General features: G+C 37.9%; 2 protein-coding genes across 5 annotated transcripts in view; one reads left to right on the top strand and one right to left on the bottom strand.

Moving 5' to 3' along the window:
- The window catches only part of SAMHD1 (SAM and HD domain containing deoxynucleoside triphosphate triphosphohydrolase 1), a 55,243-nt gene that overhangs the window by 8,938 nt on the left and 19,064 nt on the right, over nt 1-27,241 (top strand). For both annotated transcript variants that reach the window (XM_061127216.1, XM_061127219.1), the window contains exons 3-11: nt 3,516-3,567; nt 9,903-10,063; nt 14,298-14,413; nt 16,493-16,563; nt 21,737-21,895; nt 22,960-23,060; nt 23,444-23,552; nt 24,368-24,459; nt 26,043-26,158. In XM_061127216.1, the coding sequence (XP_060983199.1) occupies nt 3,516-3,567; nt 9,903-10,063; nt 14,298-14,413; nt 16,493-16,563; nt 21,737-21,895; nt 22,960-23,060; nt 23,444-23,552; nt 24,368-24,459; nt 26,043-26,158 (977 nt within the window). The remainder of the gene's footprint in view (nt 1-3,515; nt 3,568-9,902; nt 10,064-14,297; nt 14,414-16,492; nt 16,564-21,736; nt 21,896-22,959; nt 23,061-23,443; nt 23,553-24,367; nt 24,460-26,042; nt 26,159-27,241) is intronic.
- The window catches only part of TLDC2 (TBC/LysM-associated domain containing 2), a 51,192-nt gene continuing 29,004 nt past the window's right edge, over nt 5,054-27,241 (bottom strand). The window contains exon 6 of one of the 3 annotated variants that reach the window (XM_061127229.1): nt 5,054-5,184. In XM_061127229.1, coding sequence (XP_060983212.1) covers nt 5,175-5,184 — 10 coding nt within the window. In that variant the 3' untranslated portion in view covers nt 5,054-5,174. The remainder of the gene's footprint in view (nt 5,185-27,241) is intronic. The other 2 variants (XM_061127222.1, XR_009690115.1) reach the window with 2 other exon arrangements.

The raw sequence follows: 27,241 nt of genomic DNA, 5'->3' as shown, positions 1-27,241 counted from the left end.
TTTCTATATGAATACAGTAGCTTCTTTTCGAGTTCTAATTGAGTAATGAATACTGAATATCAGTTGAGGGAAAGACTCGGCAGTGAGGTTGGTTTAGGTTTGGTATTGTTTTATGCTGTGACTCTTGGTTATGCTGTGCTGTGCAACTATGCTTAACCTTTGTCAGTTACAGCTCTGCCTTTAGGTACTTCTTGGCCTGGCCTTTCTCTGTGCTTGTTATTCAAACAGCTGAGGAGAGGGGAATAGTAAATACAAAGCATGCTGCTTTAATGGTTTATCAGCTGTAATGATGCTTCTATGCATTCTAGGAAAATCATTCTTAGATTCTGTAGTTACTCTGAGTTTCAGGGTACAACATAGAGGTCAATTATAGTTCTTCTGGCTCCAAGTCTATTTAAGTACTTTTAGCAAACGATTTACATTTCAGTCTAATTAGCTAGTGGATTGATAAAACCTAACCCCTTGCTTTCTGCTTCAGCCAGGTATCAGGCTGACATGCCTAGACCAATTAGTAAGTGTAAATGGAGACTGATTAGTAATGTAAATAGAGCAGGGAAATTAACTATAGGATTTTGAGCTGTTAAATTCCTATTAAATTCTTTCTCAGGATTTTAGTATTATGAGTAATTACTGATAGAGGAAGAGAGGTATAAATGAAGCTAAAATCATAAATATTTGATTTGTGCTTAAGTCATACCTATACTCGTAAGTCACATTTGGGCCTTTGAAACTCGTCACTATAGTGAATTTTAAAAGTCCATTCATGATCTTGTGACTGATCACCACCCCTGCCAAGAAGTCTTATATTATCCTGCATTTCCTTTCATTGTATCCTCAGTTCAGTTCAGTCACTCAGTTGTGTCCGACTCTTTGTGACCCCATGAACCACAGGACGCCAGGCCTCCCTGTCCATCACCAACTCCCGGAGTTTACCCAAACTCATGTCCATTGAGTCATTAATGCCATCCAACCATCTCATCCTCTGTTGCCCCCTTCTCCTCCTGCCCTCAGTCTTTCCCAGCATCAGGGTCTTTTCAAATGAGTCAGCTCTTCGCATCAGGTGGCCAAAGTATTGGCGTTTCAGCTTCAACATTAATCTTTCCAATGAACCCCCAGGACCGATCTCCTTTAGGATGGACTGGTTGGATCTCCTTGCAGTCCAAGGGACTCTCAAGAATCTTCTCCAGCACCACAGTTCAAAAGCATCAATTCTTCGGCACTCAGCTTTCTTTATAGTCCAACTCTCACATCCATACGTGACTACTGGCAACACCATAGCCTTGACTAGATGCACCTTTGTTGGCAAAGTAATGTCTCTGCTTTTTAATATGCTATCTAGGTTGGTCATAACTTTCCTTCCAAGGAGTAAGTGTCTTTTAATTTCATGGCTGCAGTACCATCTGCAGTGATTTTGGAGCCCCCAAAAATAAAGTCAGCCACTGTTTCCACTGTTTCCCCATCTATTTGCCATGAAATGATGGGACTGGATGCCATGATCTTAGTTTTCTGAATGTTGAGCTTTAAGCCAACTTTTTCACTCTCCTCTTTCACTTTCATCAAGAGGCTCTTTAGTTCTTCTTCACTTTCTGCCCTAAGGGTGGTGTCATCTGCATATCTGAGGTTATTGATATTTCTCCCAGCAATCTTGATTCCAGCTGTGCTTCCTCCAGCCCAGCATTTCTCATGATGTACTTTGCATATAAGTTAAATAAGCAGGGTGACAATATACAGCCTTGACGTACTCCTTTTCCTATTTGGAACCAGTCTGTTGTTCCATGTCCAGTTCTAACTATTGCATCCTGACCTGCATACAGGTTTTTCAAGAGGCAGGTGAGGTGGTCTGGTATTCCCGTCTCTTTCAGAATTTTCCACAGTTTATTGTGATCCACACAGTCAAAGGCTTTGGCATAGTCAGTAAAGCAGAAGTAGATGTTTTTCTGGAACTCTTGGCAATTTGATCTCTGGTTCCTCTGCCTTTTCTAAAACCAGCTTGAACATTTGGAAGTTCACAGTTCACGTATTGCTGAAGCCTGGCTTGGAGAATTTTGAGCATTACTTTGCTAGCATGTGAGATGAGTGCAATTGTGCGGTAGTTTGAGCATTCTTTGGCATTGCCTTTCTTAGGGATTGGAATGAAAACTGACTTTTTCCAGTCCTGTGCCCACTGCTGAGTTTTCCAAATTTGCTGGCATATTGAGTGCAGCACTTTCACAGCATCATCTTTTAGGATTTGAAATAGCTCAACTGGAATTCCATCACCTCCACTAGCTTTGTTCGTTGTGATGCTTCCTAAGGCCCACTTGACTTCACATTCCAGAATGTCTGGCTCTAGTTGAGTGATCACACCATCGTGAATATCTGGGTCATGAAGATTTTTTTGTGTGTGTGTGAAGATCTTTTTTGTACAGTTCTTCTGTGTATTGTTGCCACCTCTTCTTAATATCTTCTGCTTCTGTCAGGTCCATGCCATTTCTCTCCTTTATTGAGCACATCTTTGCATGAAATGTTCCCTTCGTATCTCCAATAAGTCTTTCCCATTCTATTGTTTTCCTCTATTTTTTGCATTGATTGCTGAGAAAGGCTTCCTTATCTCTCCTTGCTATTCTTTGGAGCTCTGCATTCAAATGGGTATATCTTTTCTTTTCATTGTATCCTAGATACTTCTTAACTGATGTAAGAAATGCTTATTTCTCTTTGAAAGTTATTTTGATATGACAGCGACTCAAATTGTCAAACAAATGTAGTTTTCCTAGATGTGACATCTTTTCCCATTTAGTTAGATGACTTTGTTTGCATAGTCACCACATGGTTAGACTAATAAACTTCTATATTCTTGTACTTAAAACACTGCTGATGGAACAAATATTGATTTGAACATCAGTAGTAATTTCTGTAACACCTGTAATCATAATTAAAATTCTCCCGTAGTTCTTGAGGGCAGCAACTGAGTCTGTGGTAACCTCAGTGCTGAACACACTGTTTAATCCCTCTGCAGCCCTGTGAGGGAGATATTAATAGTATTATCTCTGTGCTATAGATGAGAATATCAATGTACTAAAAAAGGTTAAGTGACTTTTTTAAGGTCATGTAGATTCCATGTGCATATGTGAGCCAGTTCCGCCTGATTCCAAAAACCTTTTTCATTATCACTATGCTCTACTTCAAAGAGACCTACCTGTCTTGAGATTTCACTCACATGAATCATGCAGATTTTAGGATCATTAGGGTAGATGTTAGCCTCAGTTAGGTTAAAGTAAGTTTGAAGTGTATATTGAGCATTCAGTGATGCAGATATGGGAAGTGTTGAAGTCTGAATTTACCAAGAAAGAAGAGGATTAAGGGCAGAAGTCACATGTCTCAGAAGTAAAGGAAGGAGAGGGTTTCTAGGGAGGAGTATGTTTGGATTATTAATTGTTCCTTTTAATCTGACTTCTAACAATCTAAAGTTGATTATATACTCCAGGATTATTATTAAGCAAATAATGATAGATTTGCTTATCTTGTTATAATTTTAGTTCCTGTGGGAAGAGAATGAAGCAGCTTAATTGTATCCAACATACAATGAAGGTAAGAGAAATGAGTTTATTGTTATTTTTTAACATAAAGTGATATAACTCAGTTATGTAGAATTCCTTTTTAAAAGAATGGAAAGAAATCTCTTTTCAGTAATTGGATTAGGAGTAATGGGTATTACTTTCCTAAACTTTCTGCACTTTCTAAAATAACCATAGAGTATATAAGTCAAGAAAAGCTAAAATAGTTTAAGCACATAGAAAGTATACATAGGCTACAGCCGAGCTTGTCAGATCTTAACATTTTGCCTAATTTGCTTGAGATCTTTTATTTTTAGAACAAAATATTAGAAACAATAGAAGGCCTCCTTTGTAACCCTCTTGAATTCTGTTTCCATCCTTTTTTCTCCAAGAGTAAGCACCATCCTGAACTTGGTGTTTAATCATTTTCTTCAACGTTTTTTGGATTTTTTACTATATATCTATGTATAGCCATAAACAGTGTATAGTACTATTTTACATTTTTTTTAACATTATATACATGAAATTACACATTGTCGTGGCTTCTCTTGTTGCAGAGCATAGGCTCTGGAGCACTCGGTTCGGTATTTGTGGCATGTGGGCTCAGTACTTGCAGCTCCCAGACTCTAGAGCACAGGCTCAGTAGTTGTGGTCCACAGGCTTAGCTGCAGTATGTGGGATCTTCCCAGACCAGGGATCGAACCAATGTCTTCTGCATTGGCAGGTCGATTCTTTACCACTGAGCCACCAGGGAAGCCCTAGGATAACTTTTAAATTAAAATTACTTAATCAGTTTTGGTAAATTTTTATCAAATGATGGGTCAAAGAGTAGATATATGCCTAAAAATTACTTGTTTATTTTTCATCCCCCAACCCCTTCCAGACATTTTAAAAGCCCTGTTTTTCAGACTTAGTGTCCAAAGAATCATTTTAAGAAGCAGTCAACTGCCTAGCTTCCATCTCAGAAATTCTGATTATGGGAACTTAGTTTAGATACCTAGGAATGTGCATTTTTCACAAGCTCTTCAGTATGGTTCTAATACCATAATTACAGAAATGTTTCTTAAAAAAAAAAAGAAAAATATTTCTTGATTGGTTACTGATAGGAAATGTACATCATTGCTTACCCTTTGAGATCTATAGGGTAAGGAGACTTAGTTTCAGATCTGGAAGAGGGGACAGGGTTGTCATTCTCCTTTTACCAAGTCACCATTTGTATTTTTCATCAGAGGTATTATATGCACTGAGTTATCTTAGATTCTATGACCATTTTACTTTTAACAAGTTAGTCTGCTTATTTTCCATTGAAAATCATGTTTGAAAATTTGCTTCACTTCTGCAATAACTTTCTTTTAGAGACAAGGTAGTGATTCTTAGAGTAAATTTATTTAATCCCAGCCCTTTTTGAAAAAGTTACCTAATGTTAAAATACTTCCTTTTCATAAAGAAGTAAATAGAAGGATCACTTCCAAAGATGCTATCTAAATATTTCGTCCTGCAGTCAGAAGACAGTTACTGTCCTCCATTCTCTTGTGTCCCTCCTCAGTAGCTGCAGCTTGGGTGGTCTCTTCAGGCAGGGCAGAGGTAAGATGAGTTTTCTTCATTAGTTGAGATCATCTCAGATAATCTGAGGTCACTTTTTCACATTTTGCTGCAAAAAATATTTTCAAAGTAATTTTCAAGTCAGTCAGTAGTTTCATTTATTCCCTTTTATTTATTTTTCTATTTTTCATGAAAAGCAAAATTGTTTAACAGCATGTATAAACTATAGTCATTGAAAATAGTTCTTAAAGCTACTAAGTGCTTGAGTTAGTGAGTCACTGTCTAGTAATGAAATTGATACCTTTTTGACCTTAGCTTCATCAGCAGTACGGTTGAACAAAAAATTGATTTCTACCCTAATTTGACATCTACCTTTATTTCTTTTTAAATAAAAACAGCTTTTGTGAGATATAATTCACATACCTTACAATTCACTGTTTATTTTTTCATTTTTATTTTTTATTGAGATGTAGTTGACTTACAGTGTTGTGCTAATCTCTGCTGTATAGCAAAGTGACTCAGTTATACACATATATACATTCTTTTATTCGTTCGTTCTAAATATATGAGTCATTGTTTCTTAGAAATTTCACAAGGTTTTTCAGTCATCACCACAATCTATTTAAATTATGAGTTCTTTATATATTCAGGATATAAGTCCCTGATATTTGATACACTGTGCAACTATTTTCTCTCATCTTCTGGATTATCTTTTTATTTTTATTTATTTAGGCCACATTGAGGAACTTGTAGGCTCTTAATTCTCCAACCAGGGGTTGAACCTGGGCCCCCAGGTTCAACATAACATAACCACCCTATCAGCAATGAAAGTTTGGACTCCTAACCACTGGATTGCCAAGGAATTCCCTATCTTTTTACTTTCTTAATAGTGTTCTTTGAAGCATAAAAGTTTTAAAGTTTGATGTAGTCCACTGTATTTATTTTTGCTTTTGTCTCTTATGCTTTTGGTATCATATCTAAGAAACCATTGCCTAACCCAAGATTATAACTTCTTATTCTTGAGTCAGTTTTCTTCATGCTAAATTTAGTTCAGTTGACCTCTGAAGCCAGAAATTATATAAAAGTGAAGATGAAGTACAGTATTTGACATAGCAGGCACTAACTCCAGGACCCAGCATTACTCACTGGTGGGTGGGCACCAGTCCCAGGATCTCCAGGACCCCGATCCTCCCATCCACCAGAGGGCAGACACAGGCCCCAAGACCACTGCAGCCCCACAGCCTACCCTGTCAGGACCCAGCCAACACATTAGCAGCCCAGCAACAGTCCTGGGCCCCTACCTCCTGGCCCTGCCTTACAGCAGGCTAGGTCTAGCTCTGGGACACCTTGAGTGCCTCAGCCAGCAGTCCTGGGATTCAGGTCCACCCATCAGCAGGCTGGCGGCAGCTTCAGGACACCAGGGCCCCTGTGTCCAGAGACCTTGGGACCAGCTCCACCCACCAGTGAGCTAGCACTAGCCTGGAATGCCCCTTGAGCCTGGCCCTGCCCACCAGTAGGCTGACAACAGCCCTGGGACCCCGCAGGTCCTGGACTTACTCATTAGCAAGCCGACACAAGCTCTGAGGCACTTTGGACTCCTCAGTCAACCACTATGGAATTCATCCCTACTCACCAGCAGGCCAACACCAGACCCAGGAACCCCGGCCTCAGAGTGTCTCATCTCAGAGCCTAGCTCTGCCCACCAGTGAGCCAGCACTAGCCCCAGGACACTTTGGGGTCCTTCAGCCAGCTACCTTGTGATCTGGCCCTGCCAACCAGTGGCTGGGAGTCTCCATACAAGGCAGGGCCTGGCCACCAACCCAATTGGGGAGCAGGTCACACCTCCCACACTACCCACGATACTCAGCCCACCACAGTAGAAGGACCCACAGTGAGGGCACCCTTGAAGCATATAGCCCTGATGACCAGAGGCGTGTGAGATGTTGGGACACACAGGACATCTCTCATAAAAGGCCACTTCTCCAAAGTCAGGAAACATAACCACCCTATCAGATACATAGAAATAAAATCCACAAGTTAGACAAAATGAGACAACAGAGGACTGTATTCCAAACTAAGAAACAAAACCACAAAAGAACTAAGTGAAGTAGAGACAGATAATCTACCTGATAAAGAGTTCAAGGTAATAATAGTAAAGATGATCAAAAACTTGGGAAAAGAATGGATTCACAGAGCAAAATGTTAGAAATTTTTAACAAATAGAAAATCTAGGGAAGAATCAAGCAGAGATGAAGAATACTGTAACTGACATAAAAAACACACTGGAAGGAATCAACAGTTGACTAAGTCATACAGAGTAGGAGATCAGCAAGCTGGAAGACAAGATTGGAAGCCAAACAGAAAAAGAAAGGAAAACAGAAATGAGAACAGTTTAAAAGACCTCTGAGACAACGTCAGGCATTCACATTCTACGGGTTCCAGAAGGAGAAAAGAGAGAGAAAGGAGCAGAGAACATATTTGAAGACATAATAGCTGAAAACTTCCCCAACCTGGAAGAGGAAATAGATGTCCAAGTCCAGGAAACAAGGAGAGCCCCAAATAGGCCCAACCCAAAGAGGAACACATCAAGACATATTGTAATTAAAATCGCAAAAATTAAAGAGCAAATATTAAAAGCAGTCAGAGGCTAGCAGCAAGTTTATATAATGAAATTCCCATAGACTATTAGCTGACTTTTCAACATAAAATCTGCAGGCCATAAGGGAGTGGTAGAGTATATTTAAAGTGCTGAAGGGAAGAACTTAAAACCAAGAACCTACCTGGCAAGTTCTCAGTAAGAATTGATAGATCAAGATAAAAGCTAAAAAAAGTTCATTACCACCAAACCAGCTTTCAAGAAATGCTAAAGGCACTTATGAAAGGAAAAAGCCCATTGGTAAAGGCAAATATACAGTGAAGGTATTCAAATGACCACGTACAAAGCTAGTTAAAAGACAAAAAGCAGAATTATCTATATCTGTAGTAAGTAGTGAAGGGATACGCAAAACAAAAAGATGTAAAATATAATACCAGAAACAGTACTCAAGGAGGGACTTCCCTGGTGGTCCAGTGGTTAAGAATCTGCCTTGTAGTGCAGGAAACTTGGGTTTTATCCCTGGTTGTTGGTCCTTTAATGGACCGGAACTTGGTGGTCCGGAGTCCAAGATAAGAAAGTAAGAGAGAGAAAGAAGAGGCTAATATCCCCTGGGTTACGCAGCTGGCTTCCGCACTCCAGGGAATCAGCCAGAAATAGAGAGAGAGAGAAAGAAAGACATAGGGACCAAAGCTCTGATGGAGCAAAGGTGTTTTAATCAACATGGCGTGGGCATATATACTGTCTTACATTGTAGTTATTCTCAGCAAAGATAAAGATTAAAATTCCAGACTTACAAAACATAAGAAGATCCCTATCAAAGAGAGAGTTGCAAACAATCACCTTTTACCATATGGTTCATAAGAAGGAAGAGGGTACTTATCACCGTAATGAGAAATGCCTGGATTCCTCAGCCCTGGGAAAGGCGTGCCTCTCCTCTTAATTCCTGAATATTCAGGAATTATTAAGGGCCAGAGGGCTCCTGACAGATCCAAAACAGCACACAGGAAGCCTCTTGTTAAATGCTTCCTGACACCTGGTCAGAGAATTAAAGATCCCACATGCCACGGAGCAGCGAGGCCTGCGTGCCATAACTACATGACCCCTTGCACCACAACTTGTGTCTGTGCACTGCAGTGGAAGATTCCACATGATGCAGTACAGATCTTGTGTTCCTCAACTAAGGCCCAAGGCAATCAAGTAAATAAATATTTTTAAAAAACAGTACTAATGGCTAAAGGGGAATAAATAGAAGTTTGTTAAAATTCATTTGAAATGAAGAGATCAGCAACTTAAAATATTTGTGTGTGTGGGTGGGTATATATGAGTTTGAGCAAGTTCCAGAAGATGGTGAAGGACAAGGAAGCCTGGCATGCTGTAGTCCATGGGGTGGCAAAGAGTCAGACATGACAGAATGACCAAACAACCAACATGTATATATATATATATACACACACACACATTTATAAATATGTTGCTCTATATAAACCTCCCAGTAAGCACAAACTAAAAATCTATGATAGATACACACACACAAAAAGAAAGGAATCCAAACATAACATTAAAGATGATCATCAAATCACAAGGGAAGAGGACAAAAGAAGAAAGGATCAAAAACTACAAAAACAATCCCTAAACAATGAACAAAATGGCAATAAGTACATACCTATCAATAATTATTTTACATGTAAATGGACTAAATGTTCCAATCAAAAGACATGAAGTGGATGAATGAGTACGAGAACAAGACCCACATATAGACTGCCAAAAGACTCACTTCAGATCTAAAGAAACACAGACTGAAAGTGAAGGAATGAAAAAGTGTTTCATGCAAATGGAAATCAAAAGAAAGCCGGGGTAACAAAGCCAAGTAGTAGATTAGTTCTGTATTCAAGTTAAACACACTCACTTAACACACTCATTCAGATCATATAAGCCATTAGACTCACTAAAGGCTGATGAAATAATATACGTAACAGAAAGGTTGAAATCTTTACGCTTCTGTTACTAGAATCCATTAAGAAGTAAAGTGTACCCAAGTCCAATACACTTGATCTGTCTGGTAGTGATTCGTAAATAAAGTTAAGATTTTCATACCTTGTCATTTCCCATAGTATTATTCTTTCTTGAAAGCAAATAGCTTTAACGTCACACCATAGGTCGGAATGAGTGGACAAAAATTTTAGATGGTGTAATGTATTGTTGCTCACATTAATTTAAACGTAACTTTCTAGGTGATTAATGATCCTATCCATGGCCACATTGAATTTCACCCTCTCCTCATCCGAATCATCGACACACCTCAATTTCAGCGCCTGCGATACATCAAGCAGTTGGGAGGCGGTTACTATGTTTTCCCAGGAGCGTCACACAATCGATTTGAGCACAGTCTAGGGTAAGAAGCCTCCCTGGTGACTCAGGTGGTAAAGCGTCTGCCTGCAACGCAGGGGACCCGGGTTCCATCCCCAGGTCAGGAAGATCCCCTGGAGAAGGAAATGGCAACCCACTCCAGTACTCTTGCCTGGAAAATTCCATGGATGGAGGAGCCTGGTAGGCTACAGTCCATGGGTTTGCAAAGACATGACTGAGTGACTTCACTTTCACTTTAGGGTGAGAAGACTACAATGCGATAAAAGTTATGTGATGAATTTACATTTTTTTTAAAAAGTTATGTGAATGTAGTTTCTCCCTCTCTTTCTCTCCAGATATCTTATTGTATAAATCTAATGCCTTTTTCATCTTTTTTTTTTTTCCTTTTTCATCTTAACTAAGCACTTAGCACACACCATAGCTGTGGCTTTCACAGTTTGAGGTGTATCATTGAAACTAGCACAAATTTCTTTTTCCTTCTTCACAGTTTCACAGAAGATCTATTCTTATGATAGATCTTAGCAACCTCAGCATAACAATTTTTTTCTATATTTATTGAGTTGAGAATTTTGACCTTTTTGCTCACTTACAATGGACATGAGTTTGAATAAACTCCAGGAGTTGGTGATGGACAGAGAAGCCTGGGGTGCTGCAGTCCATGGGGTTGCAAAGAGTTGGACACAACTGAGTAACTGAACAGAACTACTCACTCACAGGAAGCACTTCTAGGCTTCTCTTTGGCACATCTGAATCGCTAGATTTACTACTCTTGCACTTTAGGGCAAAATAAGGGTTACTTGAACATAAGCACTGTGAAACATTGATAATCAGTCTGATAATTGTGCTGGTTACTAAGTGGCTAATGTGTGGGATACGCTGGACAAAAGAGTCACTCATGACCTGCTCGTGATGAAGCAGAAAAGTAGGAGATTTCATCATGCTACTCACAATGGACTGATTTTTAAACTTATGAATTGTGTATTTCTGGAACTTTCCATCTAATATTTTCAGACTATGGGTGACTACTGGTAACTGAAATGAGAAAAATGAAACCAATGATAAGAGAAAACTGCTGCGTTACTTTGGTTTTGTTTATTTGTTTAGAAGCGTTTTTAATTAGCCAGAACACAAGCATCTACTCAAATCTTTATTCATCAATAAATACTTATTGGAAAATTGTTCAGTTCCGACCCTCAGTCGTGTCCCGACTCTTTGCGATCCCATAGACTGCAGCACACCAGGCTTCCCTGTCCATCACCAACTCCCGGAGCCTGCTCAAACTCATGTCCATCGAGTCAGTGATGCCATCCAACCATCTCATCCTCTGTCGTCCCCTTCTCCTCCTGCCTTCTGTCTTTCCCAGCATCAGGGTCTTTTCCAGTGAGTCAGTTGTTTGCATCAGGTGGCCAAAGTATTGTTAGAAAAATTGTTAGACCATACCAAACTGATAAGGTAGCAACTGTCTCTATTCTTGTGGAGCTCAAAGTTTAGCGGACAAGAAAGATTCATTTAGGAAGTACTTTCAAAAAAAAGGAAGTACTTTCAGGTGGAAATGTTAAAAGTGTATTTAACATTTGTTGGGCACCATATCTTCAATCTATGTTGTAAACATTACAATTCCAGAAGTTTGCTTTTTAAAAAAATGGGATAAAATAAATAATGTAAAATTTACCTTCCTAACCATTTTTAAGTTTACAGTTCAATAATGTTAAGTATGTCCACATTATTGTGCAACCAATCTCCAAAACATTTTCATCAACTGAAACTCTATACCATTGAGTAGCAAGTTCCCATTTCTCTTCTCCCAGTCCCTCAGTAACCACTATTCTACTTTCTGTTCTGGTGAATTTGACCATTCTAGGTACCTCATTACAGCTTCCCAGGTGGCACAGTGGTAAAGAATCCACTTGCCAATGCAGGAGATGCAAGAAACTTGGTTTTGATCCCTGAATCGGGAAGATTCCCTGAAATATGAAATGGCAACCCACTGCAGTACTTTTTGCCTGGAGAATATCATGGACAGAGGAGCCTGGCGGGCTACAGTCATATAAGTGATTTTGTAGCATATTTGTCATTCTGTAATTGGCTTATTTCACTTAGCATAATTTCCCTAAGTCACTCATGATGGAGCTTGTGTCAGAATGTCCTTACTTTGCTCAGTTAAAAACTGCTGATAGGTTACCCTAAGTGATAGACACTGGGAAATTTTTATTATGTATGCACAGAATTTGTACTTCCAAGTACTTGCTTAATTGGGAATTAACTCTTATCCTAAAATTGGCCAAAATGGGGTTCTTTTGACATTCCAAAATTAATTTTTTTTCATGTGCAGCTAGAAAAAGCCAACTTGATAAAACATCTTTTCAAAATTCTGAACCTAAAGAAACAGAAGTCTTTCTGGGAGCATTTGCATTTCTCTTCCTGTATCTTAAAGATACGAAAGTTCTACCTGATCTTAGGCAACCCCCCAACCCCACTGTGTACTGTGATCTTGGTTTCTGCTACGAAAGTGACTCACATGGTATACATTTGGCAAGCAGTCAGATAGACTGGGAAGTCTATTTGTCTGACTGTGGCAACTCTCAGGAAAATTTGTTATAAAGGATCTTTTTCATCTTAACCTTCATTACATCCTCCCATACATCAAAGGACTTTACTCTCTTAGGCTGTTTTGGGACATAAATTTCTAAATCTTATGAAGGCTGCATGCTTTGCACTCTCTTGTGGGGACCTCTTGCATTTTATTGGCTTGAGTCACTGTTAAGATACTACTTGTCAATGACCAGACAGTGGATCCTTAAAGGTGGAGAAACTTGGTAAATTGGTAAATTTTTTAGAGAGCTTTCTTTATAAAGAGCTGTTTTATTGTTACCTATGAAAAAAATTAGAAGATGGATAGTATATAAAATAGCTATGCCGTCAGTTTAGAACAGACAAAAATAAACAAATTTGGGAAGCCTTATTTTTGTAGTGTCTACTTAGGGTTCCCTGACAGATGCGAATAAAAACATTAGGTTAATTAATGTTAATTAGATTGATTAATAGAGAAAAAAGCTGAGAGGAAAGTGAAGAGACTTCTTCCCAAGAAGGTGAAAATTTTAAAGGAATTTGTCCCAACAGGATAAAAATCTTTAATTTTATTAAGAAATTAGATATTTAAAATGGATGTTAATAGGATTAAAAGAAAGGTTTTGATACAACAATATATAAGGTTGGATGGGCCATGGGAACCTTCTGTTGGTGCCCAATATTAAAGGGCCCCAAACAAGTCCATTCTTTTTAACCTCAGTTTAGTATATATATGTAAATATACTTAAATATATGTTTAAAATATTTATTTATATATTTAGAAGGCTGGAAGAAAATTACACTGAGATACCTGATCAATAATTGTTTGGGACAACAGTTAAGCCAATTAATTAAGCTAAAGATATTTTTTAAAAAAGACCTGAGTCCCTTAGTTAACCCCCTCCCTGGAGACCCCAGAGCCTTTTATGTAAAAATAGATAAAATGACCAGAGGATAAAAAGGAGAGTTTCTAGAACCCCTTGTGGATGGTGCACTAATAAAGGCTAAAGTTAACGGTGTAAGAGTTGATAGGACTGAGACGACAGTTTATAAAAATAGGTATATTTAAGTGGGTTTAATATGTTTATATCTCTTTTTCCTAACTATATTGTGTGTAGACATTATGTGTCCCTGGGGAATGCTTCTCCTCCCTGGTATTATAAGACAGAATATAGAAATCCACCCCTCAGAAAATATTAAATATACAAAAAATTCCAAAACAACACAATAGGATTACCTGAACTTACACAATATAATGTAAAAGTAAGGGCTAATATTCATAAGCTAATAATAATCAAAGTAAAGAAAATATAGTTGGGGAAATCAGTCTTTTAATATTATTCAGGCAGCAGACTAGTTCTTTGGGGAATTAAAATCAACTCTCTCTGTCTTGCACATCTCTACAAATCAGAAATATATAACAGCCTATAAGGACCAGAAATGTAATACCAGCTATTACAGAAATGTAATACAGCCTACAAGCTCAGTCAGGTAGACTCTCTGAAACAAAAAGAGAAAAAGAGGTCTTTTTACACTCAAACTGCTGAGAAGGGTCCATAACCCATAGTCTGATTCACAGCCTCCTTAGAGATTTATCATGGACAAATACACATCTTAACAGTCACTCATCTTTCAAACAGAAAAATAACCTTTTCTTTTTTGTTTGTGTTTTGTTCCTTCCTGCTCCGCAGTGTGGGGTATCTAGCAGGACGTCTAGTTCGTGAACTGAGTGAAAAACAACCAGAGCTGCAGATAAGTGAACGAGATATCCTCTGTGTTCAGATTGCTGGTCTTTGTCATGATCTTGGTAAGCAGTTCAAAGAGCCAGAGTTCTAGTGTAAATTCACCTGTCACCTCTCTTTGAAATACAACTAAGAGCAATATGAAAGTTGTGTTCCAATTCTTTAGTTAACATTAATGTAAATTTGCCATTGCTTCTTCCTAGAATTGTTCGTAAGCCCAAAGCATTGCTTTCTTTTCTTTTTTTTTAAGAGTCTTTCAATGAATTTCAAAGAATTCAATGAATTTCAATGAATTTCCCACGTTGTACCCTTCATTGCAGGTTATATGAAAGGACGGTCTAATAGCGATTTTTTTCTCCCTACTGTGTGTTGGAATGTTGTGGATTTGATTTTTCCTTTATCTTTGCTGAATAGAATTGCTGTTTCCCTTCAGTTACTTTGTGAAATCTCTTCTTCTCACACCTAGAATACATAATCTGCTCTAGCAGATTAACAACAGATTTAGAGAACCCCTTGTGACCTATACTCACAACCTCAGTCTTGGGCCACTTAAATCCAAGCAAAATAAATAAATAAATAAATAAATCCAAGTAAAAGAATATCATCTTTCTCCAGAGACAAAGAGAAAAAAGAATGTTCTCTTTTATCACAGGAGTTTTTTCTTCTATCCTTATAATTTATTCCTACTTACTGGAGTAATCTATGGATTTCCCAGGCAGCGCAGTGGTAAAGAATCTGCCTGCTAATGCAGGAGATGCAAGAGACATGGGTTCGATCCCTTGGTCAGGAAGATCCCCTGGTGTGGGAAATGGCAACCCACTCCAATTTTCTTGCCTGGAAAATTCCATGGACAGGGGAGCCTGGCTATAGTCCATGGGGTCACAAAGAGTCAGACACTGAGCACACACACACATTGAAGGATCCTAAGAGTTTGCATGTGCCCTCAGCGCAGAGAAAGGGAGGTTTTTGTGTTTCAGTAGTCAAATAATTGAAGGCATAGGGCAGTCTTTTCAGCACGTTCTCTTGGAGATTTCAGTAGGACCAGTATCAGCCTTTGATCATTAATTTAAGATTCTTGGTATTTTGAGAGGGAGCTTTTGGGAATCTTTTACCAATCCCCAGGAGTCTAAACTCTGCAATAACAAGCCTTTATTTATGTACTGAAACATGCAAAAAAGGCCTGAGGCTGGCCCAAGTGAGCTCCCTCTCCCATCTAACAAGGAAGTGTAGGGGGGATTTGTTCCAGGATCCCCTCCAGATACAGAAAAAAAAAAAAAAAACCCAAAGCCCAATGCTCAAGTCCCTTATATAAAATTTGTATATAACCCATACACATCCTCTCCTGTGTATAGAGAATTAAATCAATTAGTCTAGAATTAAATCAGTTCTAGATTACAGATAATACCAATAATATATAAATAACTGCCAGCAAGCTTGGCAAATTCAAGTTTTGCTTTTTGGAACTGCCTGAAATTTTTTTTTTCCCCCAAATATTTTCTGTCCAAGGTTGACTGAATCTGTGAATGCAGAGGGCCAAGTTTAACTCCTTCAGAAATTCTGATGATTCCAGATTTGTGCCTCAGGAAAGCTTCATGTTGATAGATGTCGTGGAATGTTAAGGTCACTTATGAATAAGATGAAGTAGTGATCTCCACTTTTGATTGCCCATATCATCAATAAAAACAAAGATAAGCCCTGATATGTGTATATTTATTCTAAAATAAATTACATACATTATAAAATTTACATAAAAAGGGATGTTTTTAAAGGTTCAGAGTAATAAAGTTCTAATGATTTCCTGACCCTAGTAGATTGTGTTAAAACTGCTTTTCTAACACTACCAATATGTAATCTAAAGAAGCCAAAAGTTTTTGTCGTTAGCATTCCTTTAGTTACACAGAAACTGTCCTTTCATTAAGTTTATGTAAACTCCGGTGACTCAGAGACCCCCTCAGTGGAGAATTAACATTCTTGTATTGTTCTGCTTCCTGTTCTCTTGTTTTAGAAAATAGGAAGGAACAATTTGTTCCTTTTTGTGATTATTTATAAATTATTAATTTCCATTGATATTCACGTTTAACTAAAAAAATTTCTTTTCCACCAATTTACAGTTTTCCTGTTCTAATGCAGCTTTTGTTTTTAAGGTCATGGGCCATTTTCTCATATGTTTGATGGAAGATTTATTCCACTTGCTCGACCAGGGATGAAATGGACGGTGTGTATCCATATATTCAATATTTAGTAAAATAAAGACTAAGCAGTGACTACTGTGTTATAGTATACTTATGTTACAGTTTTTCAGGGTGTTGCTTTCATTTGATCCTCACAGCAGTCTCTAAGGAGGAAATCATTATCTCCATTTTTGTTTAAGTGTAAAGGAACTCGAAACTCAGAGGTGTACTGATGCACTAAAAACCACAAAGCCTGTGAAATGATAGAGCCAGCACTAGAAAACCAGGTTTCCTAGCAGCTATTTTAATGCTCTTTTTACTCTGTCATACTATATAAAATAAAAAATCAAAGGCTGACTCTGGCTTTGATTCATTTTGTGTGACCATAAAGTAAGGAATACCAACTAAGTTCTTTGTATAATTACAGATTTGCAGGTAGCTAACCCATTTTTCTTCTGGAGAAGGAAATGGCAACCCACTCCGGTACTCTTGCCTGGAAAATCCCATGGACGGAGGAGCCCGGTAGGCTACAGTCCGTAGGGTCGCAAAGAGTCGGACACGACTGAGCAACTTCACTTCATTTCAACCCATTTTTCTGGAATCAGTTTTTGAGAAGTAAAAGTTAGGTCATCTTCCATTGTTAACTGCACTATATTTGGAACAGAAGAAGATATCAATACATACTGAACACTTCTTACATGTCAACCACTATTTATTCTCTCATTTTTAGAAAGGTATAATTCATCTTAAGTATGTTGTCCAGATCTTCATTGTACAGTTCAGTGAGTTTTGATAAGTGTATTCATCCATGCAGCCACTACTCAAGTTGAGATGTGCAATATTTTCATCTTCCTGGAAAATTCCTGTGTGACCCTTCCTAGTCAGTTCTACTGTCCCCATCATCATCACCTTCTAATTTTTATAAACAGATTCGTTTTGCCTGTTTCTAGACTTGATATAAGTAGAATCCTATAATAGGTACTGTTTTGTCCTGTTTGTATTCATGCAGTATATTGTTTGTCCCTATTCATTGCTGAGGTAATAACCCATTGTATGAATAAGTCACTATTTGTTTATCTTTTCTCCTTTTGTAGTATTTGGGTTGTTTTCAGTTTGGGGCTGTTACAAATAAGGATGTTGTACATGTTACTATACACGATTTTTGTGGAAAATATTTTCATTTGTCTTAGGTTCATTTCTCCTTACCTAGTAGTAGAATTGCTGGGTCATCAAGTAGATGCATATTTAACTTTATGAGAAATTACGAGACCTTCCCCATTTTACTGCCAGCAATATGAGAGTGCCTCTTCTTCCATGGCCTTACCAACTTTTAGATTTTTAGGTTATTCTTTCTATTGAGTGTGAAATAGTCTCTTGTGGGATTTTCTCTTTTTTTTTGGCACTCTCTGTGGTGCGTTAACTTGCATTTCCTGTACTTTGTCACTGATAAATCTTCTTTTGTAAAGAGATTTTCCATTTACCCATTAAAAAAAAATTGAATATTTACCTTTTAGTTATCAATTTGAATAAATATATATATAGTCAGATGTATTGTGGATATTTTTTCTCCCGTCTCTGACTTACCAATTACCAATTGATTTCTTTAAGATTTTTTTTTTTAATGTGGACCACTTTTAAAGTCTTTATTGAATTTGTTATAATATTGTTTCCATTTCATGGATTTGGGGGTTTTTTTAAATTTGTTTTTTGGCCACAAAGCCTGTGGGATCTTAGCTCTCTGATTAGGAATTGAGCCCACACACCTTGCACAGGAAGGGAGTTTTAACCACTGTACTGCCAGGAAAGTCTTAGTTCATTTCTTTAACAAAGGTGGCTTTTGAGAAAGAAAATTTAAAATTTTGATGAAGTATTCTGGTTCTTCCACCTAGTAAAAAGGATAGTTTCTTTCCAGTTCTGCTGCCCTAGGGCCTCCCTCAGGCTAAAAGCCATAAAAGAATTGGAATGTTGCCCACAACAAAAAAGAACTGGAATGTTTAGTTCCCTATAACTCTGCCTGCTTTTGGTGGTAATCCAGTTCAGTTCCGTTTAGTTGCTCAGTCGTGTTCTACTCTTTGTGACCCCATGGACTGCGCCAGGCCTCCCTGTCCATCACCAACTCCCAGAGTTTACTCAAACTCATGTCCATTGAGTCGGTGATGCCATCCAATCATCTCATCCTCTGTCGTTCCCCCTTCTCCAGCTTTCAAACTTTCCCAGCATCAGGGTCTTTTCAAATGAGTCAGCTCTTTGCATCAGGTGGCCAAAGTATTGGAGTTTCAGCTTCAGCATCAGTCCTTCCAATGAACATTCAGGACTGATTTGCTTTAGGATAGACTGGTTGGATCTCCTTGCTGTCCAAGGCGACTCTCAAGAGTCTTCTCCAACACCACAGTTCAAAAGCATCGATTCTTTGGGGCTCAGCTTTCTTTATAGTCCAACTTGCAGGAAGGGGGACCCCTCCCAGGGCCGGAAACTGGGCTCTTGTCCAACACTCAGAAATGAATTGTCCGAGGAGACACATGTGCTGACAAAGCAAAAGATTTTATTAGGAAAGGGCACCTGGGTGGAGAGCAGGAGGGTAAGGGAGCCCAGGAGAACAGCTCTGCCACATGGCTCACAGTCTCGGGTTTTATGATGATGGGATTAGTTTCTGGGTTGTCCTTAGCCAATCATTCTGACTCAGAGTCCTTCCTGGTGGTGCACACCTTGTTCAGCCAAGATGGATGCCAGAGAGAAGGATTCTGGGAGGTGGTCAGACCTGTAGTGTCTCCTTTTGACCTTTCCTGAACTCTTCCGGTTAGTGGTGGCTTATTAGTTCCATGTTCCTTAACAGGACCTCCTGTCGTAAAACAACTCATGCAAATGGTTAGTATGGTGCCTGGCCAGGGTGGGCGGTTTCAATCAGTGTGCTTCCCCTAACAAACTCTCACATCCATACATGACTACTGGAAAAACTATAGCTTTGACTGGACGGACCTTTGTTGACTAAGTAATGTGTCTGCTTTTTAATATGCTGTCTAGGTTGGTCAGGAAGTTATCCAGAGTTAATAGTTGTTTTGGAAAACAACAGGGTCAATTTAAATAGGATCTACTTAGCCATTCCCAAGTCTTTTTCTTTAAATATTTTGCCTTTCACCTGTAAGTCCTTACCTCATGGGAACTTATTTCTCTGCATATGCATGGTAGAAATCTGATTTCTTTTTTAATATAGATAATTATTTATTGAATTGTCCCACTGATCTGCACTCAAATGCTCTACACTGTCCCCACTGATTCTATAATACCAACCCCAACATTTTTTGAACTTTATGTATATGATGAATCTTCCTGGATTCTATTCCATTCCACACATTCATAGTTGTCACTAAGTCTTGACAGTTGGTAGGACAGCTGTCCACACCTTGTTCTTTTATTAGGTATCTTTGGCCTTTTGTTCTTCTATTATAAATATTGTAATTTTCTCCATAAAGATTTTATACATCTTTTGTTGTGTTTACTCCTAAGTTGCATATAATTTTAGTCATTATTGTCTGTGCTATCTTTGTGAAACTTAAAGTTTTCTGTGTGTATAAATTTTTTTCTGATCCATTTTAAAGTATGTTGTAGGAATGCTCCTTTAATCCTATATGCATCAGTGAGTATTTCCTAAAAATAAGAACATTCCCTTACATAACCTCAGTACATTTATCAAAATCAGGAAATTAATATTGATACAATACTATTATCTAACTTACAGACTTTCAGATTTCATCAGCTATCCATAGAAAAGCGGGAAGAAAACCTTTTTTGGTCCTGATTCATCCATACGTTACACTTAGTTGTCATTTCTCATTAAGTTTCTTTTGATCTACAACAAATCTTCAATCCTGTCTTTCAGGGCCTTGTCATCTTTTGAAGTATACAAGCAAATTATTTTGTGGAATGTTCCTCAATTTGAGTTTTGGTTTGCAGTTTTCTCATACTGTCAGACTATCTATTTTTGGCAAAATGCCACATAGTGACCTTAGTGTGTTCCATCAGAGGCACATGAAGTCTAAAGCTATTACTGGTAGTATTAACTGAAATCACTTGATTAAGGCAATGACTGCCAAATTTCCCCACTACGAACTTACTCTTTTTCCTCTATATAATTAGTATGTACCTTGATTCAGTTAAAAATAAAAAATATAAATAGGACCATTCAGGGTTGTGTTTTCATCTTTCTTGAGTTTGTTTTTGCTAAGAACTATGATGATATGTCTTCCCTGGTGGCTCAGAGGTTAAAGCATCTGCCTCCAATGCGGGAGACCTGGGTTCGATCCCTGGGTCAGGAAGAACCCCTGGAGAAGGAAATGGCAACCCACTCCAGTATTCTTGCCTGGAGAGTCCCATGGACGGAGGAGCCTGGTAGGCTACAGTTCACAGGTCGCAAAGAGTCGGACACGACTGAGTGACTTCACTTTATGATAGAGCAGTTCTTAGCAAAGATCTGTCCTATCACAGTTCTTAGAAAAACAAAGGCCCTCCAGGGGGCCATTTGATCGTTATAACAATTACAAATGAGTGACCAGAGACAATGAGTAAAATGAGTTTATAGTTTGAGATTCCAGCCCAGATCTTGACTTCAGATCTCTGGATCATCCGCCACCTTTTTTTTTTTTTTGCTTCCAAGTTTGGAATTACCCCTTTTCACCACTAGATGGAAATGCTAATAGAACTTGTAGCTTCACAAATTCCAAAGCTGACGATACTCTAGAACTAAATTTTATAGTAATATTCATTAAAATGGTATTCTACTGCAAATTTCCTGGCAGTCCAGTGATTAGGACTTGGCACTTGCACTGCCAGGGTCTATGTTTGATCTCTGGTCAGGTAACTAAGATTCTGCAAACCATGAAGCTCACCAAAAACAAACAAACAAAAAGGTATTCTATCTTTATAATCTGGTAATATTCAGTTGTGCTCTATAATACATATGTATTATAAATGATTATATCTCATTAAATATATTTAAGAAATAATGATGCACCTGGATTGTAAAGTTTTGTAGACTGGTAAAATATAGACAAATTTGACAGATTTTTTAAAATATCTGTAAGACTGTAGTTGAAAAAATAGATCATTAACATGCATTAGAACTTTATCTCTGAATTACCAGGGAGCCAAGAGTAATTTGAATAATCAGGGGTCCCTGATGGACTAGAGTCTGTAACAGACCATACTGCTGACTTTTCCTAGCATGAACAGGGCTCAGTTATGATGTTTGAGCACCTCATCAATTCTAACGGGCTCCGAGATGTCATGAAACACTATGGTCTCATCCCTGAAGAAGATATTTTGTTTATCAAGGAACAAATTACGGGACCACCTGCATCACCCATCAAAGATTCTTCAAAGGTAAGTTTGTGTACAATCTGATTTGAACTGACTGGTTCTTTTCATCAAGTCTTTTCTTGGTTCCTTTAGATCTTTATTTGAAGGGGTGACATTTTGCTATTTTAGGAGACTAAATGATAAAATATGTGATACATTTCTACTGTTTAGTTGGAAAAAAAAAAGGCTTATATAGTTCTTCCAGCTCTTAACTGAGTTCTTTAGAAGTTATCCCCCCAATTAAAATACACATATTAATATTTTTAATGAATATGTATGCAGGATTTTATATATAAGCCTAAAGTAACTTAGTTCTGAAAGTAGGTGTCTTGTTTATCTATTAAAATTAACATTTGGATTATTTAGATATGTGAAGACCTAGAAAAAAGTTGAATTAGTTCAGAGGGAAGTATGATTTTTTTCCTTTTTGATCTTTTTTCTTTTAATTAGGAAAAAGAACTTCCCTTTGTGTTTTTTAGTCTTTTTTCCTTAAAATACACAAATCTACTTGTAAGGTATAAGATAAATAGGAGGATTTTATAGCAAATATCCTATTTCCAAAAATAGAGTTCCTAGGAATTCCCTGGCTTTCCAGTGGTTGGGACTCTGGCGCTTTCACTGCTGAGGGCCCAGATTCCATCCCTGGTTGGGGAACTAGGATCCCCAGGATCACTCAGCGCAGCCAGAAAAAAAAAAACAGAGCTCCAAGAATTTTCACTCCTGAATTTAAGCATTCGAATATAAGGAACATTCTTCCTAGTTTATAAATAGATCTTAATGTTTTTTAAAATCTTTTAAACCAAGAAAACAAGAAAGCTTATTGGTTATCTAAGTGAAATAGACTTAGGATCCTTCCAAAGGCACTAGGTTTAGTATTAACAGGATATCACACTTTAGCATTTCTAGCATTTCTTTCCCTTTCTACTAATTTGGGAATTAAGTGAAGGAAAAAAGAGTAGAACCTTCTCACTTACCTAACCTTCCCATTTAAATATCTGTTTATAATTTTCAGGTTAGTACACTTGCTTTGCTTATAAATAGATTTATCTCCTGTTCTATAACTTTCAGTGGGTTTTCTTCTCTTCCAGTGGCTCTATAAAGGGCGTCCTAAAGAAAAAAGCTTCCTTTATGAGATAGTGGCCAATAAAAGAAATGGCATTGATGTGGACAAATGGGATTATTTTGCCAGGTATGCACTGAACACTTCAGAAAAATTGATTAAAAATCTTGTATACTTTAAATTGCAGAGAAATGCATTTTCACAGAAATCAAGATGTTATTTTTGTATACTATATCACTTAGACAACTGTGTTTCATTTGCTGTAATCAGTTTTTAAAAGTCAGATGGAAAAAGCAACTGAAGTCCTAGAAAATAGAAATGTAATTTTAAACTATCCAATAAAGCTGGAGGAGGAAGGGGAAAAAAAAATCTTGTATACTTTAAATAGATACAATTTTTATTTAAGTAAATAAGCAAGCAAAATAAAACCCGTATATAACTTTAGTATTGATATTTAAGGTATGGTTTCATTTGCTGAAAAATTTCATCTCTCTGCTTGGGAATCTCTCCAGGGACTGCCATCATCTTGGAATCCAAAATAGCTTTGATTACAAGCGCTTTATTAAGTTTGCCCGTGTCTGTGAAGTAGATAATATGAAGCATATTTGTACTAGAGAAAAGGTAAGCTATGTCAGAGGACAACAAGGAAGGTGTGATTCTTAGCCTGAAGTCTAGAAATAGCCTTTCAATAATTTGGAAAAATCACTACCTGGTAAATTGTCTATCTCTTTACTTCATGCTTAGCATTTGTAAGTATTTTAAAGCTCTTTTCACTTCTCCTGTATGGTCTATTGTCTACAGTAGACATTTACTGAGTCTTGTTCTCAGCACTGTTTTAAGTGGTTTAGAGGATTAACCCAATCTTCACAATTATGTAAGACTGATACTATTATTTTCCCATTTAACAGATAAGCAAATTGAAGCACAAAGAAGGCATACAGTTAATGGCAGAACTGGAGTTTCAATCTAGGAAGTTTGGCTTGAGTCTTGTCCTTAATCACTATATTGTGTGTTTCATGGTAGTTATAATCCTATAATCATTAGTTCCCTGCTAGTTTAGTCATATTACTAAAGAATATAACAGTACTATACTATACAAAGTCTTTCTTTTGAGAATGAAGACTAGAAGAAGAATAATACCTAATTTCTAGAATTATTGGGAAATTTAAAAAATATATTTAAGATGCCTAAAACAGAATGCATCACAGAGTTACGATGCTCAGTAGATTTTGGTTTACTAAGAATAAAAGTTGCAGATTAGTAGTATTATGAGTCTTCCTTGCTCTTTCTTGGGAGTCTCAGGGGGTTTGATGAATTTTACCTGTGTCCAGTCTTCTTTTATGCCACCATCCCTTTTTCTTGACTTTTATGCTTGTCTACTAACAAGGGAACCTAATCTGATCTCACCTTAATGTTTGTTTCACCTCTTTCTGCAGGAGGTTGGAAACCTGTATGACATGTTCTATACACGCAACTGTTTGCACCGCAGAGCTTATCAACACAAAGTTGGCAACATCATTGATACAATGTAAGAAATTTGATTGTTATTTCCCTATAAAATTTTCTATGATGTTTTACTAGAGTAGCATACTTGGGTCAAGTTGAGATTTCTAAATAAATTCAAGTAAAGTTTAAGTGAACAAATCGAAAGTGGTTCCCTTAAGCAAAACAAAAACTAGCATAAAATGAATTTAGAGGTGAGGAGGTGAATGTTAAAGAGGACAGACTCAAGCAGAAGAGGGGGTTTAGGCTAGGCAGGAAGGGGACACCCTAGGATGGCTTAGATCTCCACACAGGTAGTCACTTAGGTACCAGATATTAATCATCAAGGTGAGAAATGAGATGTGGATAATTGACGCTCTGAAATTAATGACAAAATTGAATTTTGAAGATTAATGTCTCTCCCTACCCTGTCAATTATCAACATTTGTAGAAAACAATAAAACCTACAGGAATTTTGGGCTTTCCTTGTAGCTCAGTCAGTGAAGAATCTGCCTGCAATGCAGGATATCCACATTCAATTCCTGGGTCATGAAGATCCTCTAGAGAAGGAAATGGCAACCCACTCCAGTATTCTTGCCTGGAGAATCCCATGGACAGAGGAGCCTGGCAGGCAACAGTCCATGGGGTTGCAAGAGTCAGACACAGCTGAGTGACTAAACCACCACTACAGGAATTTTACTTCTCCCTGATCCAGTCAGAACCAAAGCAGAAAAGTACAACCAGGTCTCTAAGTGACTCAGAGACCCTGTGAGGAATTTCCAAAAGTGGGGTATGAGTCAAGTTACTTCTGTGACCCTAAAATAGTTTTAAATGGATCTCTTTTAAGCTTTTACTGTTTTTCATGTTTACATTTGTGTTAAGAAAATTTACTTTTCTACTTTTTTCTTCACCTTTTGTCATGAACAGACTAGTTTGAATCCTTTCTCCTATTTGTATAGCTGTTATTTTGGTAAGAGGTTTTTTTGGTTTGTTTGTTTTCAATGCAGAGACTCAGATCTAGGAACAAAGTCTGGTACTACTTCTTCCTAACTTGACTAAATGAAAATTACTTAATTTCTATGTCTATATAATTGAGGCTGATTACACCTGTGTTACTGATAGAAAGATTAAATAAATGATGTATCTAAAGCTTTGTAGTAATGCCTGGAGCACAGTAAATATGGTAGTCCACAAATCATTGTGGACTTCCTTAGCATGGTTGAGATGCAGTTGTCTTTTTTTGTTTTTAATTTTAACTTGCAGGTGTACAATATAGTGATTCACAATTTTTAAAGATTATATTCCATTATAGCTATTATAAAATATTGACTACATTCCCCATTGTACGGTGTATCTTTGTAGCTTATTTTATACCTAGTAGTTTATACCTCCTTACTCCCTCACCTGCCCCCTTCCCTCTGCCTACTGATCACCACTAGTTTGTTCTCCATAAGTCTGAGAAGCAATTGCCTTTAGAACATTGTGTCTCAAGATTTTGTTTCCTTTTTTTATTTTTTTATATAAGATTTTGTTTCTTAAAAGTAGAGAGGTTTCCTAAATTTTATACAAAGCATAAAGCAAATATTCAAATTTACTCATAAACATAAATGTTTATAAAATGATCTTTAGGATTACAGATGCCTTCCTCAAAGCAGATCCTTACATAGAGATAATAGGTTCTGGAGGAGATAAGTATCGCATTTCTACAGCAATTGATGACATGGAAGCCTTCACTAAGCTGACAGGTAAGAAGTAGAAGGTAACATAGATGGTCCATCTCAGAAACCATGTAAACTTTCCCTGGATTGCAGATGGGTTATTTTCCAAACATTCCAATGTATTGTATATTACTGGATTTGAGTTTTATCTCTGCTTTGCACTCACAAGGTAACCTTGATAAAGTGATTTAACCTCTCTGAACCTTGTTTCCTCATCTGTAGAGTGGGAGTAATGATACGGAGCGTGTGGTTTAGTTGTGACGCTACACTGAAGCACATAGCACTTGGAACAGTACTTGGCACACAAGTGCTGTGCTGTGCTTAGTTGCTCAGTCTTGTCGGACTCTTTGTGGCCCCATGGACTGTAGCCTGCCAGGCTCCTCTGTCCACGGCGATTCTCCAGGCAGGAATACTAGAGTGGGTTGCCATGCCCTCCTCCAGAGGCTCTTCCCAACCCAGGGATTAAACCCAGGTCTCCGACGTTCCAGGCAGATTCTTTACTGACTGATCCACCAGGGAAGTCCAAGAATACTGAGGGGGTAGCCTATGCCTTCTCCAGGGGATCTTCCTGACCCAGGAGTCTTAACTGGGGTCTCCTCCATTGCAGGTGGATTCTTTACCAGCTGAGCTACCAGTGTAGCCTAAGTGCTCAATATTAATTATTTTTAACTTCTAATACAATTGGGCTTCCCTGGTGGCTCAGCTGGTAAAGAATCCTCCTGCAGTGTGTGAGATCTGGGTTTGATCCCTGGGTTGGGAAGATCCCCTGGAGAAGGGACCAGCTACCCACTCCTGTATTCTGGCCTGCAGAATTCCGTGGTCTGTATAGTCCATGGGGACGCAGAGTGGGACATGACTGAGCAACTTACACTTTTATAATACATAATTACACTTTCATAATACCAGACCAGTACCAAAAAGCTGACTTGCCCATTTAACATAATTTTCGTTGCAAAACAGGATGCCAAAGACATTTCTGTGCAGTTCGGCGGAAACAAACTCTGCAACTTAGGGTGGGAAGGAAGAGGGGTGAGGTGTCACAACTGATTCTTTAATGTGGGTAAGATCAGTAAAGCAAAAGATATAAACCAAACAGTATATACCAGTTAA

The sequence above is a fragment of the Dama dama genome, chromosome 23 (assembly GCF_033118175.1).
Source record: "Dama dama isolate Ldn47 chromosome 23, ASM3311817v1, whole genome shotgun sequence".
Taxonomy (NCBI): domain Eukaryota; kingdom Metazoa; phylum Chordata; class Mammalia; order Artiodactyla; family Cervidae; genus Dama; species Dama dama.
The sequence above is the reverse complement of the archived record's forward strand: the minus strand, read 5'-3'. Positions and strand labels throughout refer to the sequence as shown.